This window comes from Nanorana parkeri, unplaced genomic scaffold (genome assembly GCF_000935625.1).
Source record: "Nanorana parkeri isolate BGI_ZX_2015 unplaced genomic scaffold, ASM93562v1 scaffold1406, whole genome shotgun sequence".
Taxonomy (NCBI): domain Eukaryota; kingdom Metazoa; phylum Chordata; class Amphibia; order Anura; family Dicroglossidae; genus Nanorana; species Nanorana parkeri.
Genome location: NW_017307674.1, coordinates 93,125 through 106,958, shown reverse-complemented (window position 1 = coordinate 106,958; position 13,834 = coordinate 93,125). Strand labels below are relative to the sequence as shown.

Genomic DNA, 13,834 nt, shown 5'->3' with positions numbered 1-13,834 from the left:
CCACCACCACCACCACCACCGCCAGACACAGACCTTTAAAAATGCAGGAGACATGCACTTTATGGATTGCTCATACTCAATCTCCTATCTAAATATTTAGGGACCATCCACTCATGGACCCAATCTCCACAATTAAGGACTTCCTGAGTTACTGTGCATGGTCGGTGCTGCGATACATGGCCCAGGACACAGCTTCTGTGGGAGAAAGGGCCAAGATGCAAGAGAGTGCTGGCAAATCTGGGACAGTTGTTGTGTATGCAATTCTCCCGAACAATGGCAGTGCCTGAATAATGATCGAACATAACCTTATAGAGTGCCATTTTTCAATACTGGCGATGCTTGGGAGACAGCCCTTTACAAGTGAATGACTGTACATAGCAATTGTCACCTATTAAGCACAGTGTTTCAGCTTCCTTTAAAACAGAACTGTTGCTGCAATTGCTAATGCTCCTCTGGCAATGTTATAGCTTGTCCCACCCCTGTGACAGTCGCTTTACTGGACAGTTTTGTTTGCATGTAAATGTGGAAAAGAATATAAATAAAAGCCTGTGGAATTAAGAGGGAATTCATATAGTGAATACTAGGGATGCACCAATACTGGTATGGGTCCCGATACCGAGTATTTGGGCAAGTACCGTATTCGCCCAAATGCTCCGAAACCGGAATTTCCGGTCAGAGGGAGATTCCCTCTGATCGGCAGTGCCGTGGGGGAGCATGGAGCAGAGTCCCCAGCCGATCAGGAAGCTGGGCAGCGGGTCATGACCCGCCTCCCTGATTGGCTAGGAAACCAGCTTCACTTGTTGCAAGGCAGCCTGGCTTCCTGAGCAATCAGGAAGCTGGGTGGCACATCAAGATAGGTCAGGAAGCCAGGCTGCCCCGCAGTGTCGCGTGTGAATGTGAAAGCTTTCCTGAAAGCCGGGCCCAAGGTACCTCGGAATGCTGGTATCGGTATTAGCAAGTACTGAAGAAGAAAAAAAAAATATTGGTACCCGTACTTGATACGGAAAAACTGGTATGGGTGCATCCCAACTGAATACCGTAATACAATTATCACATCTAAAAAGTGAAAGTACAATGGGCAGAATTTATCAAAACTGGAGTAGCTGTGCATGACAACCAATCAGCTTCTCTCTTCAGTTTGTTCAGTTAATATTTGAAAATGAAACAGAGATGCTGATTGGTTGCCATGTTCAGCTGCTCCAGTTTTGATCAATTCTCCCCAATATGTTTCATGACAGTGGTCCTTTAAGTTGCCTTCTTTAGCTCATTTTGTGTGTTGACATTTTACACACCCCTTCTAAATATTAGGGTGTTGTATGTCATGTGTTCAGCGAGGCATACATAGTGTAGTCTTAAAAGTAGGAATTCCAGTCCATAGGTGTGCCCCATTAGGTATAAAGTCAGTCTTATTTTGGATATAGCTTTTGGTTACAAAAGCAGAATACCACCAAAGTTTAAGATCTCGGTCTTAAATCAGCTTTCCAAATTGTTTTTGTTTTTAAAACCTCTTAAATAAGATAATATAGTTGTAGGGCTCATACTAAAAAACTAACAGATAACACTGAAATATACAAATTGAAAAGCATATTTTACACAACTAGACTTTCATTTTAGCAGTTTATAGTATGCCCTGTCGAAAAACAATATTTTCCGATATACTGACTCGTACCTCTACGGGGCCTGTTCTTTCTCATTCTATAGCAATCAAGACAGACGCCAAATCCACATTTGCGACACACCCAATGAATGTTGAAAAGGGTCGTCTCACAGACATCACACATTTCCCTAACGCCTCTGACTGCTCGCTTCCAGGCTACCTTTTCTGTATGAAAAAAAAAAGAAAAAAAAAGAGAGAATGGTTGAAGCAAGTCAGATACAGTATGCGTGCATGTGTCTAAATAGAAGTACAATTGTCTCACAGTAAACATACAACATCAAGTGTGTTTTGCCACAAATGAACAGCTATCCAAAAGTTCTATTCTCCAGACTTTAACTTCACTAGCCACTTAAAAATAGGATTTTTGTGGTCACCGCAAAATACCTTTCTTGCAGTGCATTGAGGGTCACAGGAAGTTATTTACGTACAGGTTTCACTGCCGCCTACAGAAAGATGGGAAATTGGCAAGCAAAAAAAAAAAAAAAGCCAGCCCAGGATAAAAACTCTCCTACTACCAGCATGCATCAGTTTCGTAGTAAAGCAATACCAGGAGCATAAACACAAAGGGGTGGAATCTGTGTCCCAAATGGACTCCAAGAAAAGGATTATGCAGTGATTTTCCATTGTCCATTAAGGGAGACCGGAAGTCACTCACCTTCGCAATATCCAAAAGCAGTCCAACGGAGGGGTGGGAAAAACAAAACACTAAAAGATGCCCATACTGAAAACACGAAGCGCACAGCTCACCCCTATTATGCGTCCGCGCAATCCACATTCGGTGCACGGATGACTCTCTTCCAGAATAGCACACGATCATCGTTCAAAGAAATTCAAACTTTATTCCACATGCATCTGTACAAAGCACAACCGCTGACGCGTTCTTGCCTTACTCGAACTTAGTCATAGCTAGGGTGCCCATACACCTTACGATTATTTTAGTACGATAATCGAACCATCATTCGGTTTTCGTACAACTACCCCACCATGCACAGACCAATGTGGGTTTCAATAAGCGTTCATTAGCAATATCACCTTGCCAAATGTATCGATTGACAGAACAGATTTTCGTTCGTTTGCATATGAGCAGTGTTCTTGTTGCGAATTTTTTCGTACACAAACCCCACTAATCTATCGAATTTCGTACAATCTGATGAAAGTTTTCTAGCCTGCTGGAAAGACAAAAAAGTTGAACGGTTGTACAGTAATTGTGGTTGTGCACTTCCCATCAACTGTGCGATTATCGTACGAAAACACTATCGCAGACGAAAATCGTGCGATAATCGTAAGGTGTATGGGCACCTTAAGGCCCCTATTCACACTAAGCGACATATCTTTTGAAGCGGACCCGCGCGGCCAGGATAGCACGACTTTCGAGACGACGATCCAGCGACGGTAGCGCGACCTTCACCGTCGGGCTGCATTAAAAAATAGAAAAATCGCGCAAAATCCGCCGAAAAAAGGGTCCTGTAGGACCGACTTGCAACCGCGACGGGCGACATGGAGCTGTACATTAAGACAGCTTCATTGAAAATCATTGGCCAGCGACTTCCCGTGATATCGCACGGCAAAAATACGCGATATCGCGGCGGCAATCCGTGTGAATAGGGCCTAACAGGCCCATGAAAACTGGGGAGTGCCAGCAGCTAAGGCCACAACATCCACCTGGTCTTTCTGAGCCACCTAAGGATGGTGAACGAGAAACTGGTGCATCCTTACAGGGACCACCAAGAAAAACAAAACGGAAATCGGTCTATCAAAAAAAAAAAAGAAGAGGAGCAGTGGCCGACTTTCACAGCCCGAACCACATCCTGAAAATAAAGTGACATTTTCTTTAGGTGAACTGGAGTCAGACAGCGGGACAGAACAGGTGCTTTGCTGAGGTGAAAGGCAGAAACTACGTTAGGCAGGAAGATAGTCCTGGGCCTCAACACCACCTTGCCCCTATACAAAACCAGGTGAATGGTGCCACATAAATGCAGGGGGACAACTGAGTCACCAACACACTGATATCTTCCCTATCAATACATCTTTATTCATGTCAGATTGCCAAAGTATCACAGGAAACACATCATTTTGGAACTGCGCCGGGTTCCTTCATTAGGCAAACAATGTAATGACCTCCAGCAACCCATGACAACTGTAGCTTTAAGCTACAACCATTTGCTCCAGACATTCAATGACCAAAGGCAAGGGGTCAAATGCAGTAGTAGTAGGATCCCTTCTAAGGGACTTTGATCAGACAGCAAGGGTTTGGCAATGCAAGGTTACAGCCAAAACAGGGTGAAGAGCAGGAATCAAGTTGCCTGCAGTTTGTTTGCCAGTGTCTAATCCCTTTTTGTAGGCAGCAGTATAACCTGAGGGTGAATGGCATCCTGTCCCCCACAATGGATGAGAAAGAAAACTGCTATATTCAATTTTAATGCCCTTAACTAAAGGCAGATGTGCACATCAGGTATAGTCGCATATCTTGTAGAGCTCCCCAGGTGAAGTCTGAGACGCCCTAATATAAAGTACAAAACAGAAACTTCAGTTCCTGGCGTCTTAGCTGACCCTACCTCATCCTGATGATGGACATAGAGGGACCAACTGCAAATTCAGGAACGGTGGTCACTATTTGCAGATTAAGGGAACTCTACAAAGTATGTGACTGTAATTGTCAGCAAATTCAGACGCCTGCTGTTCACATCTTTAGTTTAGGACATTTAATGTAAATACAGGTTTACTTTAATGTCAGATGAATGTCACTAGATATAAACATTATATATAAGCGGAAACTGGCGTATTGGGAAATAAGATCTATTCAAACAGCAACCTTTTAGCACTAATCGGGAGCTCAGGCACATGCAGTCTAATGCAAAGCAAGCACGTTACTGGTCTAAAAAGTGGGGAAAGGGGCATGCTAGAGCTCAGATTTTATGGTTCATGTTGCAATTTGTGAAAACGCGTTGGTAAAAAAAAAAAGAGTATGCTACTATAAATTAAATGGTTTTATTGCTTTAAAAATTTACTTTGACATGTAAGCTTTTACCATACTTTTTTGATGAAGTTATAAAGGGATAAACAGGATAAAGATAAATAGAATTCTGTACATTTCATTGGAAGCATGCGGTCCTGGCTCCTAGATTGGGCTGACTGCTGGATACTACATTAAAGCGTCTACGACATTCATTAAAAAAAAAAAAGTAAAACTGATCACAATGCCTATTCCATCAGAAGTGAATAGCAAAAAATGTTTTTCTTCAACAAGCACCGTTTATATACAGAGATAAGTATTTAAACAGAAATTAACTTACGTTGCGGCTCCACCATCATCATGGCTTCTTTCTCTGACATAACTAATTGACAAAACTGGTCTCCAACATTAGCTAGAATATATTTTGAGGTCTCCAAGTCAATGCCTTCAGCAGGAACGGAGGCGGGAACCCAGAGTCGCATTGCTTCTGAATCACTTTGCTGGGGACTCAGAAAGCCTTCAACACGAAGAATTCCTTTCCGCGTGAAAACCAGCCTGAACAAGAAACATATTCACTATCACAAAGCAAGATGGATGCCCACTTATCTAACTTGAAGACCTGAAAGCGCGCGCGCACGCACACCTATAGAAAAATACGTATGAGACCATTTCAGGCGAGTCTCAGCTCCAGGTAACAAAGGAAATTGCCATTGTCTAAATTAATGTCATATTTTAATACTTACATACGTGGTTATTGTATGTAATAAAGAGAAATGATCGATAGATACACACATTTACATAAAAAAAACATAGGAAAACTAATTGTTGATGTCTTGATATATTAATGGCAAAGCTGGAAAGATCCCATATGCTGGATAAACTAAGCTTTTGAAGGTATTGCTAGCACTTACCGTTTGAAAGAGATATTTGTCAAGACCAACAGATACATGTATACACCCCCTGTTGATGCTGCATGGGTAAACTTAAAAGATACATTTATATTTTAATGCAAGTTAGATTGCATTTTCCTTCTGAAAATCACTCACCTCATAGTTCTCCTTTAACAGTCTTCACCCAGAAAATATTAGTTTTGGGTGAAATTATAGTTATGTATACATAGATTATTTTACCTTTCTATTTGATTCGTTTTAATTTTTACTTGCCCATGTTAACAAAGCGGTTTTCTTTTGTGCTTCTCCTGTATGAGCGCTGTACACACTCAAAAATATACCAAAGGCTTAACAGATGGCACAGAATACTTGGTACCTCCTCTATAGCAGAACACTTACAAGTTAACTTGGTTCCATATTCTTATTGCCACCATGATTTAAGGGGGACATTATAGCCGAAGCACAGGTAGATACAAGACACTACTATTTATTTCAGTTACAAATTGAAAAACATTGACTGAATTTTTAAGCACAAATATAATACCTACATCCGTCTATATAGTAACTTTCTGAAAAACTATTAGGAGTGGGACTTTGAGATGGCAAATTGAAAAGAATGATGACCTCATCAGAAGGGTGATGATCCATCGCAACCAAATCAGCAGAGCAGACTAGGAATAGATCAGTGAACAAGCTGTTTCACTTTAGGTGGAACTCCAGACAAAATATGTTTCTTGTTTTGAATATCATAAGAAAGGATTAAAAATTCTGTTTGGATCTTTATGCCGTCTTTGACTTGGTATATGAAATTTCCCCTCATTTCCTGTCTTTAAGTCCCCATTCACATCTAGGAGTTGACAGGCAACCAAAACTCTTAACTAGGGGATGCACCGATACTAGTACTCGGACTCACCCAAATGTTCCAATACCTTCCCCGATACGGGATCTTTACAAAATCAAGGAGCCTGCGACAATGCAGCTTTGATCCGACATGTGCAGTTGTCAAGCCCCCAATGTGGGCATATATACAGTTCTCACTACTCTACATTCACATCAGTCATATCTAATATCTCCATAATCCCCATCTCCAGCACCACTGTGTATAATTACCACAATGTCTTACTGCTGTCAGGCATAGCAGTGAACATTAAAAGTCCCCACACTAGATGGGAAGTCTCCCACACTATGTTTTCCTTATTCTATGTGTCATTTGAAAGGAAAGTCACATGATGCAGAACCCAGAGAAAACAGTGTTCAGCGTCCCAACAGAGTGGAAGTTTGCTGGTCATTTTGTGTGGGAAATTATTGATAAGACAAAATATATGGATAAGGCGAGATTTCTCTCTATCTCATACATAAGTGGCTATTGTCCAGAAACATAGAGCAAGCAAAACCTACCTCCGGAAGTGAAAGAATCTACAAGCCACAGTGGAATCATCCTGATCTTGTTCTTTAAATTTTCGGTACCGCTCTAATCTGCACTCACGACACTTGTGCAAATGTGGTGCAACATTGATGCAAGATCCATCTTGAAGAAAAGGTTCACCTGACTGCTTTAACTTTCTTACTTTACTCACATCTTTTAAAATGGATTGACCTACTGTAATTGAAGAAAAAAAAAAGGAAATTATACTAATTACATTTTCTATATTACACAATCCTTAAAAAAATAGGAGTAGCGTGTACATATACATTTTCCAATAATGCAAACAAAAAAAAGTTACTTTCTGCTACATGCTCATCCTACCTTTGAGAGGCGTAGTTCTCGGCCTTCCTTTCGCCACTTGTTTTCCCCTTCCTTTTCCCAAAAGTAAGTCAACACTGTGCTCGCCATTAGGTCCCAGTCTGCCAACAAGATGTTCTGGGATCCCTTTAAAGCCAGCTCTGGAACTCAACTGCTCCTCTGAATCACTCAGGTCACTTAAATCACTATTAGTGCTGGAATCAGAATCTTGCTTTGATGTCCTGCTTCGCTCATCCAGCGTGAATCTATTAACAGACTCAAAAGCTGCTTTTCCATCATGAGAGAATTCTGAGGAAGAAACAACACCAGGCTGCAGCCTACTTGACAAAGCAGTGAAGGTTCTTAGCAATGGATTGTCCAACTGCCCAGATCCTATTGCAGGCTTGTCTTCAGTTGGACTTGATGACAATGTTGGCATCTCGATAGGCTGATTCTGATTCAGGCTATTTGCTGGTGAATTTGATCGCCCATTTCCCAAAAAGGCAGAGCTTGGAAGAGATTCATTAACTGATGGAGCAGAAGGAATAGGCAACATTTTTAAAGGCTCAGTTGAAAGAAACAGAGGTTTATTTTTCATTAAAGAGCCTGGGTCTTCAACTTTATGCTTATCTTGCCAAAGCAAAGACGTAGATGTACCAGTTAATGAACTTTGTATTGTCTGGTTTGAAAAGCCAAATGGTGAGACATCTTTTGTATTCGCAAAGGCTAAAAATGGATTCGATGGATCCTCACGAGATAGCTTTGGAGGCTGCAAAAAAAGATTTTCATGAGTCTCAGGTGGCCTTGCAGTGGGCACTTTCCCTGGAAATGCTGGAGTAAGTTTTGGCATAGAATCAGAAAAAGGCAATTTTGCATTTACTTTAGTTTCTGAAGAAATTAGAGGTTTGGGCTTAAAAAGGGAAGACGACAGACCCTCCTTACTTTGTTTAAATGGGTCCTTGTTTGAAGGCTCTTCCACAGGACTCTCTGATATAGCAGTAAAGTAGTTGCTTGGTGGAACATTTTGGGACATACACTGAAAAAACAGGTTTTTAGAGAAGTCTGTATCTTTTGAATCGTCATGTACACTTGCGCCAAACTGGAAACCAACTGAACTGGTACCTTGTACTGTACCATTTGACGAATTTCGACCCTCTCCAAACGTCAACGGGTGGCCAGACATCCCAAAGCCACTTGCTGGCACAGGCTTTTTGAAACTCTTTGGGGGGAAAAAAAGGAAACACGATTTTAATGCTATGCAGCCAAATCTCTGCAATCAAACGGTTACTGCATTTTGATTTGTACTTTTCACAACTTTTGACGATATTTTATTATAAAACAATAAAATTATATCCAAGGTTTTTGCCAGAAAGTTTGTGTAAGAAACAACAAGCTGTCCATTATCTACTTGTACTTCACAGTAAAGTTTGAAAAAAGCCATCTTAAAAGCTCAACTACAGCCAAAAACGAGTTTCAACCTCTGTCAAGATTTAATGAAGTTTTTGTTTATATTGGGAAGATTTAGCCTCACTTCTAGTCCCGATGATAGTCCGTGAAAGGAACAGAAAGTGATTGAAAATATTCCCAATGAAAATAAAAACCAAACTAATTCCCAAGTAAAGTGGGTGAGATTAGAAACTCTAAAGGTGTTATTGACATTTTTTCTGCCCTGTTGTCACATGGGTAAAATGTGAGGCAAAGTCTTTTCCAAGAGGTCACAGACTACTATGAAAACCTGGCAAATGTTCCAACTCCTACTCTGTTCAAAATGAAAATATGGCTGAAGTTGAGCTTTAAAGCGGAACAGCAAATGTGCACATTATGGCAGTCATCCCCAACAAAGCCTCCAACAATGTGTTACCGCCACTGGCATCTTTACCTGGTCTTCATCCAGTTTTGGCATCTTGATTGGCCAACCCAGGATGACACCGCTCCTGCACATGTGCGCAGCAGTTGATTCATCCTGTCATGTACGATTTGCACATGCACAGTTCAGTGTACATTTAAAAGAAACATTGCTGGCAGTTAGAAAAAGAGGTTTTATTGCAGAAGACATACGGAGTCCCTTCTACAATACAAGCCTACCTGCCAGCAATGTTTTGTTAAAAGGCTTTATTTCTGCTTAAAAAAGAACCAGTGATGAAAGTGTGTACAATAAAGATGTACAACTTCAATCTCTAGGTATTTTACTACCATGTCTTTGGATTTGTGAACCCTGGATCAATATAAAATCTACAGGATCAGAACTACATTCCTTCATGTGTGTGTGCCAAATATATTAGCATTCTTGCAATTTGAAAGAGGTACACAAATCAATGGGGATATGCCTAACTAGCATAACATTACTTCCGGAGGGCAAGATTTACAAGCAAAGCTATGAGCAAACTACAAATCATTAACAAAATGAAATATCTGTTTACATTTTTTTTTCCCCTCACCCTGTTGAGAAGGAAGGAAAAATAGGCAGAAGCAGAGGGGAAAAAAAAAAAAGTGTAATACATGCACTTTTAGACACAGCTACATGCTATACGAAGACGGCTTATAGACATGAGATGATGGTTGGTCTGGGTAAATATAATGTGTAAGGAGTCCGACACTAAAACTAGCCTCACGTGTTCAGATTTCTCTGGCTTGGCACCGCGGGTTGAACACAAATGCACTCGATTCACCCATCCACATTAAACAGCGTGGATGGAGGAATCTCCACTGCCAGCTATTGTATTTAGACAGCCGTAGCATGCCTGTCTAAATAACCAAGCAGTGACTGCATCTGACACAATGCAGTCACTGTTTGGGCTGAGAATTTTTCACCCGGCTGGTTCAATTTTTCAATTGCCTGTTAACCCCTTCGTGACTGACGACGTATTGCCTGTTAACCCCTTCGTGACTGACGCCAGCATCGGGGCTGTTTAAAACAGACTCCCAGCGACTTTTGCCGCCGGGACTCTGTTCTAAATTGATGACCTGTGGGGGCTTTTAAAGTGTCTTTTATTGACTTTTTGGGGTACTGCAGTTTTTCGCCGTTTCACGGTCGCACGCAATCTGTAAACTGGGCATGTTGGGTATCGTTTTACTCGTTGTAACCTCATCTTTTATATTTCATTTAAAAAATGGGTAATTTGTTGTGTTTTGGGGCATTTAATTAAATTTGTCACTAAATTTTGGGGTTTAATAAGGAGTTGCGCTAATATTGCGCAACATAAAAATTTTCAACTACCACCATTTTATTCTATAGGGTCTTGGCATTCAGAAAATATATAATGTTGGGGGGTTTTACGTCATTTTCAGGCCTAAAATGTGGAATATAACATGGGTGCAAAAATTGAAAAAAGGGCCTCAGTCATGAAGGGGTAAAGCTGGGTGGTGACAATAGGGCATCCTACAGCTCGAATTTCAGCAGATTCAGCAGGAATCAGAAGAAATTCGAGATTATATAGCCAGTTTAAGAATGAACAATGAATCAAGAAAAAAAGATAATCTGACACAATTTCTACCGTCTCTCTTGCTAAAATGGCACTGCTTCCTGCTCAATCCCGATCTCTAAATGAGCTCAGCCTTATACTGGACCCTATTCAATCTGAATAATGTAAACATTTGCCCCTCTGTAATGCCTTAATGACCAAGAACATTTTGTGCCAGGAGTGTCCCTCGCCAGTAGGCTTTTAAGTGAACATGTGCTTTTGCATGAAGCGCAAAGCAACAGGTTCACAGCAAAAGTGGCACCAGCAGTATATATGCTTATACCCGCATATACTAAATCAAATTTGTATATATATTTAGAATCAGAACAGAATTTTAGACATCACTTTCGTCTTCCTTTTTAAAAAAAAATGCCATGACAAAGTTAGTGCAAACACATGCATTTGGGGTTGTAATGGAAGTTTTCTGTTAGTTTTAACGATGTACACCACCATAGAAGACTTTGCACAAAATTACCTCTCCGATGGCCCAGCCAGACTTGTTATTTTCCTCTGCCGTCACATTGCAAAGACCAGTGTCAGAAATTCGGACTGTGGTTGAAGTTACTCCACCAGATGTCAGTGCCTCAGTTGTGCCTTCAACATTTTCAACTTTATTCCCAGATCTCACTGCTTCAGACCGCAATGAATTTTGACTTGCAAGGACACTAAATGATGGAAGTGCTGTCCCATCAGCAACAGGCTGATCTTGCACAACTAAAGTGCGCCCGTTCTCTTTGGTGTAAGTTGCAAAGCGAATATTAGGATTTATTTGTGGAACAAAGTTCAACAGTTGTTTTGATCTCAGATCTCCTGTGGTATCTGTGCTGCTGCTTCCTTTCCATGATCCTTGACTGACCTCATTAGAATCCCCAACAGCGATGTCTGAATCTTTCTTCTCTGCTTTTTGTTTCTTTGCAGAAGAATCACCTTCTGTGTCTGGGTTTTTTCTTCGACGGGCATCCCTCCCATCTGCAGTTTCTTTTTTCTTCTTAGATTTTGATGCTTTTGTTGCTTTTACGTGTGTATCCTGCAACAGATCAGGTGTTACTTATCACTTAATTATTCTATTTACAATTTATCATATAGAGCAAAAATATTAGAAACATTTTAAAAACTAAGGAAACTGAAGAAAAAAGTGTTTATTTTATTGTTTACATGGCAAGTAAATATTAATCCCTATTAAGGGCAACAAAACCAATTTGGGTGACCCACAGTGTGAGAGGGTTTTTCAAAAGGGGAATTTTAAAATACAAAACGAGGAGAAGAAAAAGGAAAAAAGAAGAAGTTAGGCTTGTATAATAATAGGTGCAAAAGAATGAAAGTCACAGACCCTGCCCTGAACAAATGGCAAGAAAGTGATCTGCACAGATTTTCTGCAGTTGATGGAAAGACGCACAAAAAACATGGTATTTGGTAAGCTATGATTCAAGGAACTAATCCCAATGCGGCAGGCATTCAGAGCCAAAATAAGCAAACACCACATAAATGCTATGTACACCAGTAAATACACATGCTGACTCTGTGAATGAAAGGCACAGAAAGCCATAAAATGTAAGTTGTTACCCTTCTACGAAAAAATCTGTTTTTGTCCGTTTCCCTGTTGGAAATCACTTCTGTGTTCAAAGTCGTCATTCCAAGAAGCTGATCGAGCATGATGTGTGCTCGGTCAATTTTAACTAAGTTTAGGGATTACTAATACAGCCCTGCGTCGGAGTGTTACAGGGGTGACAAGCATGAGATCCTGTCATTTCCAATGAGTACGTTGATCACAAAACATTTTTTTTTTAAACTCCGAAAAATAAAATACCTGAGGATCGAAGACAGATTCGTCAACAAGCACCACATGTACTAATTTTGGATCAATCATCACAGTCTCACCTCCCTGTAAACATTAAAAAGTATAGTCAACTAATGATCAACATTTTTCAAAGCAATAAAATAACAAGAAAATGAGAATTAAAAAAAGACAGCTTTCTACAAAACACATAAATGACAGGAATGGATGCAGATCTTTGGTTATTCTGAATTAGGGGGTGGAAGATGGAAATTTATAGGAAGGGATTTACTAAAACTGGAACAGAGAGATTCTGAAGCAGCTCTGCACAGTAACCAGCTTCTATCCGTAGCTTGTACAGTTAGGCTTTGAAAATGAAAGATAGAAGTGGATTGGCTGCCATCCACAGCGGCTGCAGATTTTGTCTACTCCCGTCTTAGTAAATTCCCCTTACAGTGTGTTGGGTTCTTCTGTTATCCAGTCACCAATACAAGCCAGCTCAGTTCCAAATGAATGGAAAAGTATCTCAAATAAGCACAACCGAATGGCTCAAAGACCTGCTCTTCTTAGCGCTGCTGTACAGTGGATATACATTTAAGATCAGATATTTACACTAACTGCATAAAAAAATATTAATACATTGCTGCATGAATTTTCGTCTTTATTTGCCTGGAGAGTCCTGGCTGATCGACAAGTATCTGTGGTTCTTACCTAAAGAAGCTACTGAATACTCAACCATGAATGTTATTAAAACTTAATACTAGTTAGTCTGAGGAAACACAAAAGACTGAGGGAGTGGAGGAGAGGAGGGTCTTTTAAGCAGATTAAGTGACGTGTTTCCTGTGTGTGGGGGAGGAGATTCCATCTCGTGATGCTGTCCTGGAAGACGTTATGGGAAATAATGGTTTTTATGATTGTTTTTCACAATTAATATAGGAAAGTTACTTTTTACTATAAAGTCAAGTCTGCCCCCAGAAATTGTGGGGTTTTTTTGTGTAAGCTGTGAAAAGGTTATTGGCAGTCAAATATACACACTACAAAACGGCAAATTTTGCTTTAGTTATGAAAGTATAAAATAACCCTGGTCATGAGACGGTTACGGTATGACCAAGACACTTAAAACAGCCACAAAACAGTTGATTGTTGGGTTACATACACTTTGGGAGGAATTAAAAGTGTCTGAGACAAGTTCTGTCTCAACTGGTGCAGTTGCCCATAGCAACCAATTAGCGTCTATCTTTTATTCTATCCACACGGTTTGGAAAATGAACATTTAAAAGCGGACACTTTTTTATTAATTCCTCTCAAAATGTTTAAAGCGAATGCTAAAAAATGCTCCCCCCCCCCCCCCCCCCCCAAAAGACACTACCCAATAA

At 40.4% G+C, this 13,834-nt stretch overlaps 1 protein-coding gene across 1 annotated transcript in view; it reads right to left on the bottom strand.

The window, feature by feature from the left end:
• KDM3B (lysine demethylase 3B) overlaps positions 1-13,834 on the bottom strand; it is a 45,489-nt gene that overhangs the window by 14,481 nt on the left and 17,174 nt on the right. The window contains exons 6-11 of the mRNA XM_018569835.1: positions 12,492-12,566; positions 11,160-11,711; positions 7,248-8,442; positions 6,899-7,100; positions 4,951-5,165; positions 1,664-1,822 (exon numbers count right to left, since the gene is read on the bottom strand). Coding sequence (XP_018425337.1) covers positions 1,664-1,822; positions 4,951-5,165; positions 6,899-7,100; positions 7,248-8,442; positions 11,160-11,711; positions 12,492-12,566 — 2,398 coding nt within the window. The remainder of the gene's footprint in view (positions 1-1,663; positions 1,823-4,950; positions 5,166-6,898; positions 7,101-7,247; positions 8,443-11,159; positions 11,712-12,491; positions 12,567-13,834) is intronic.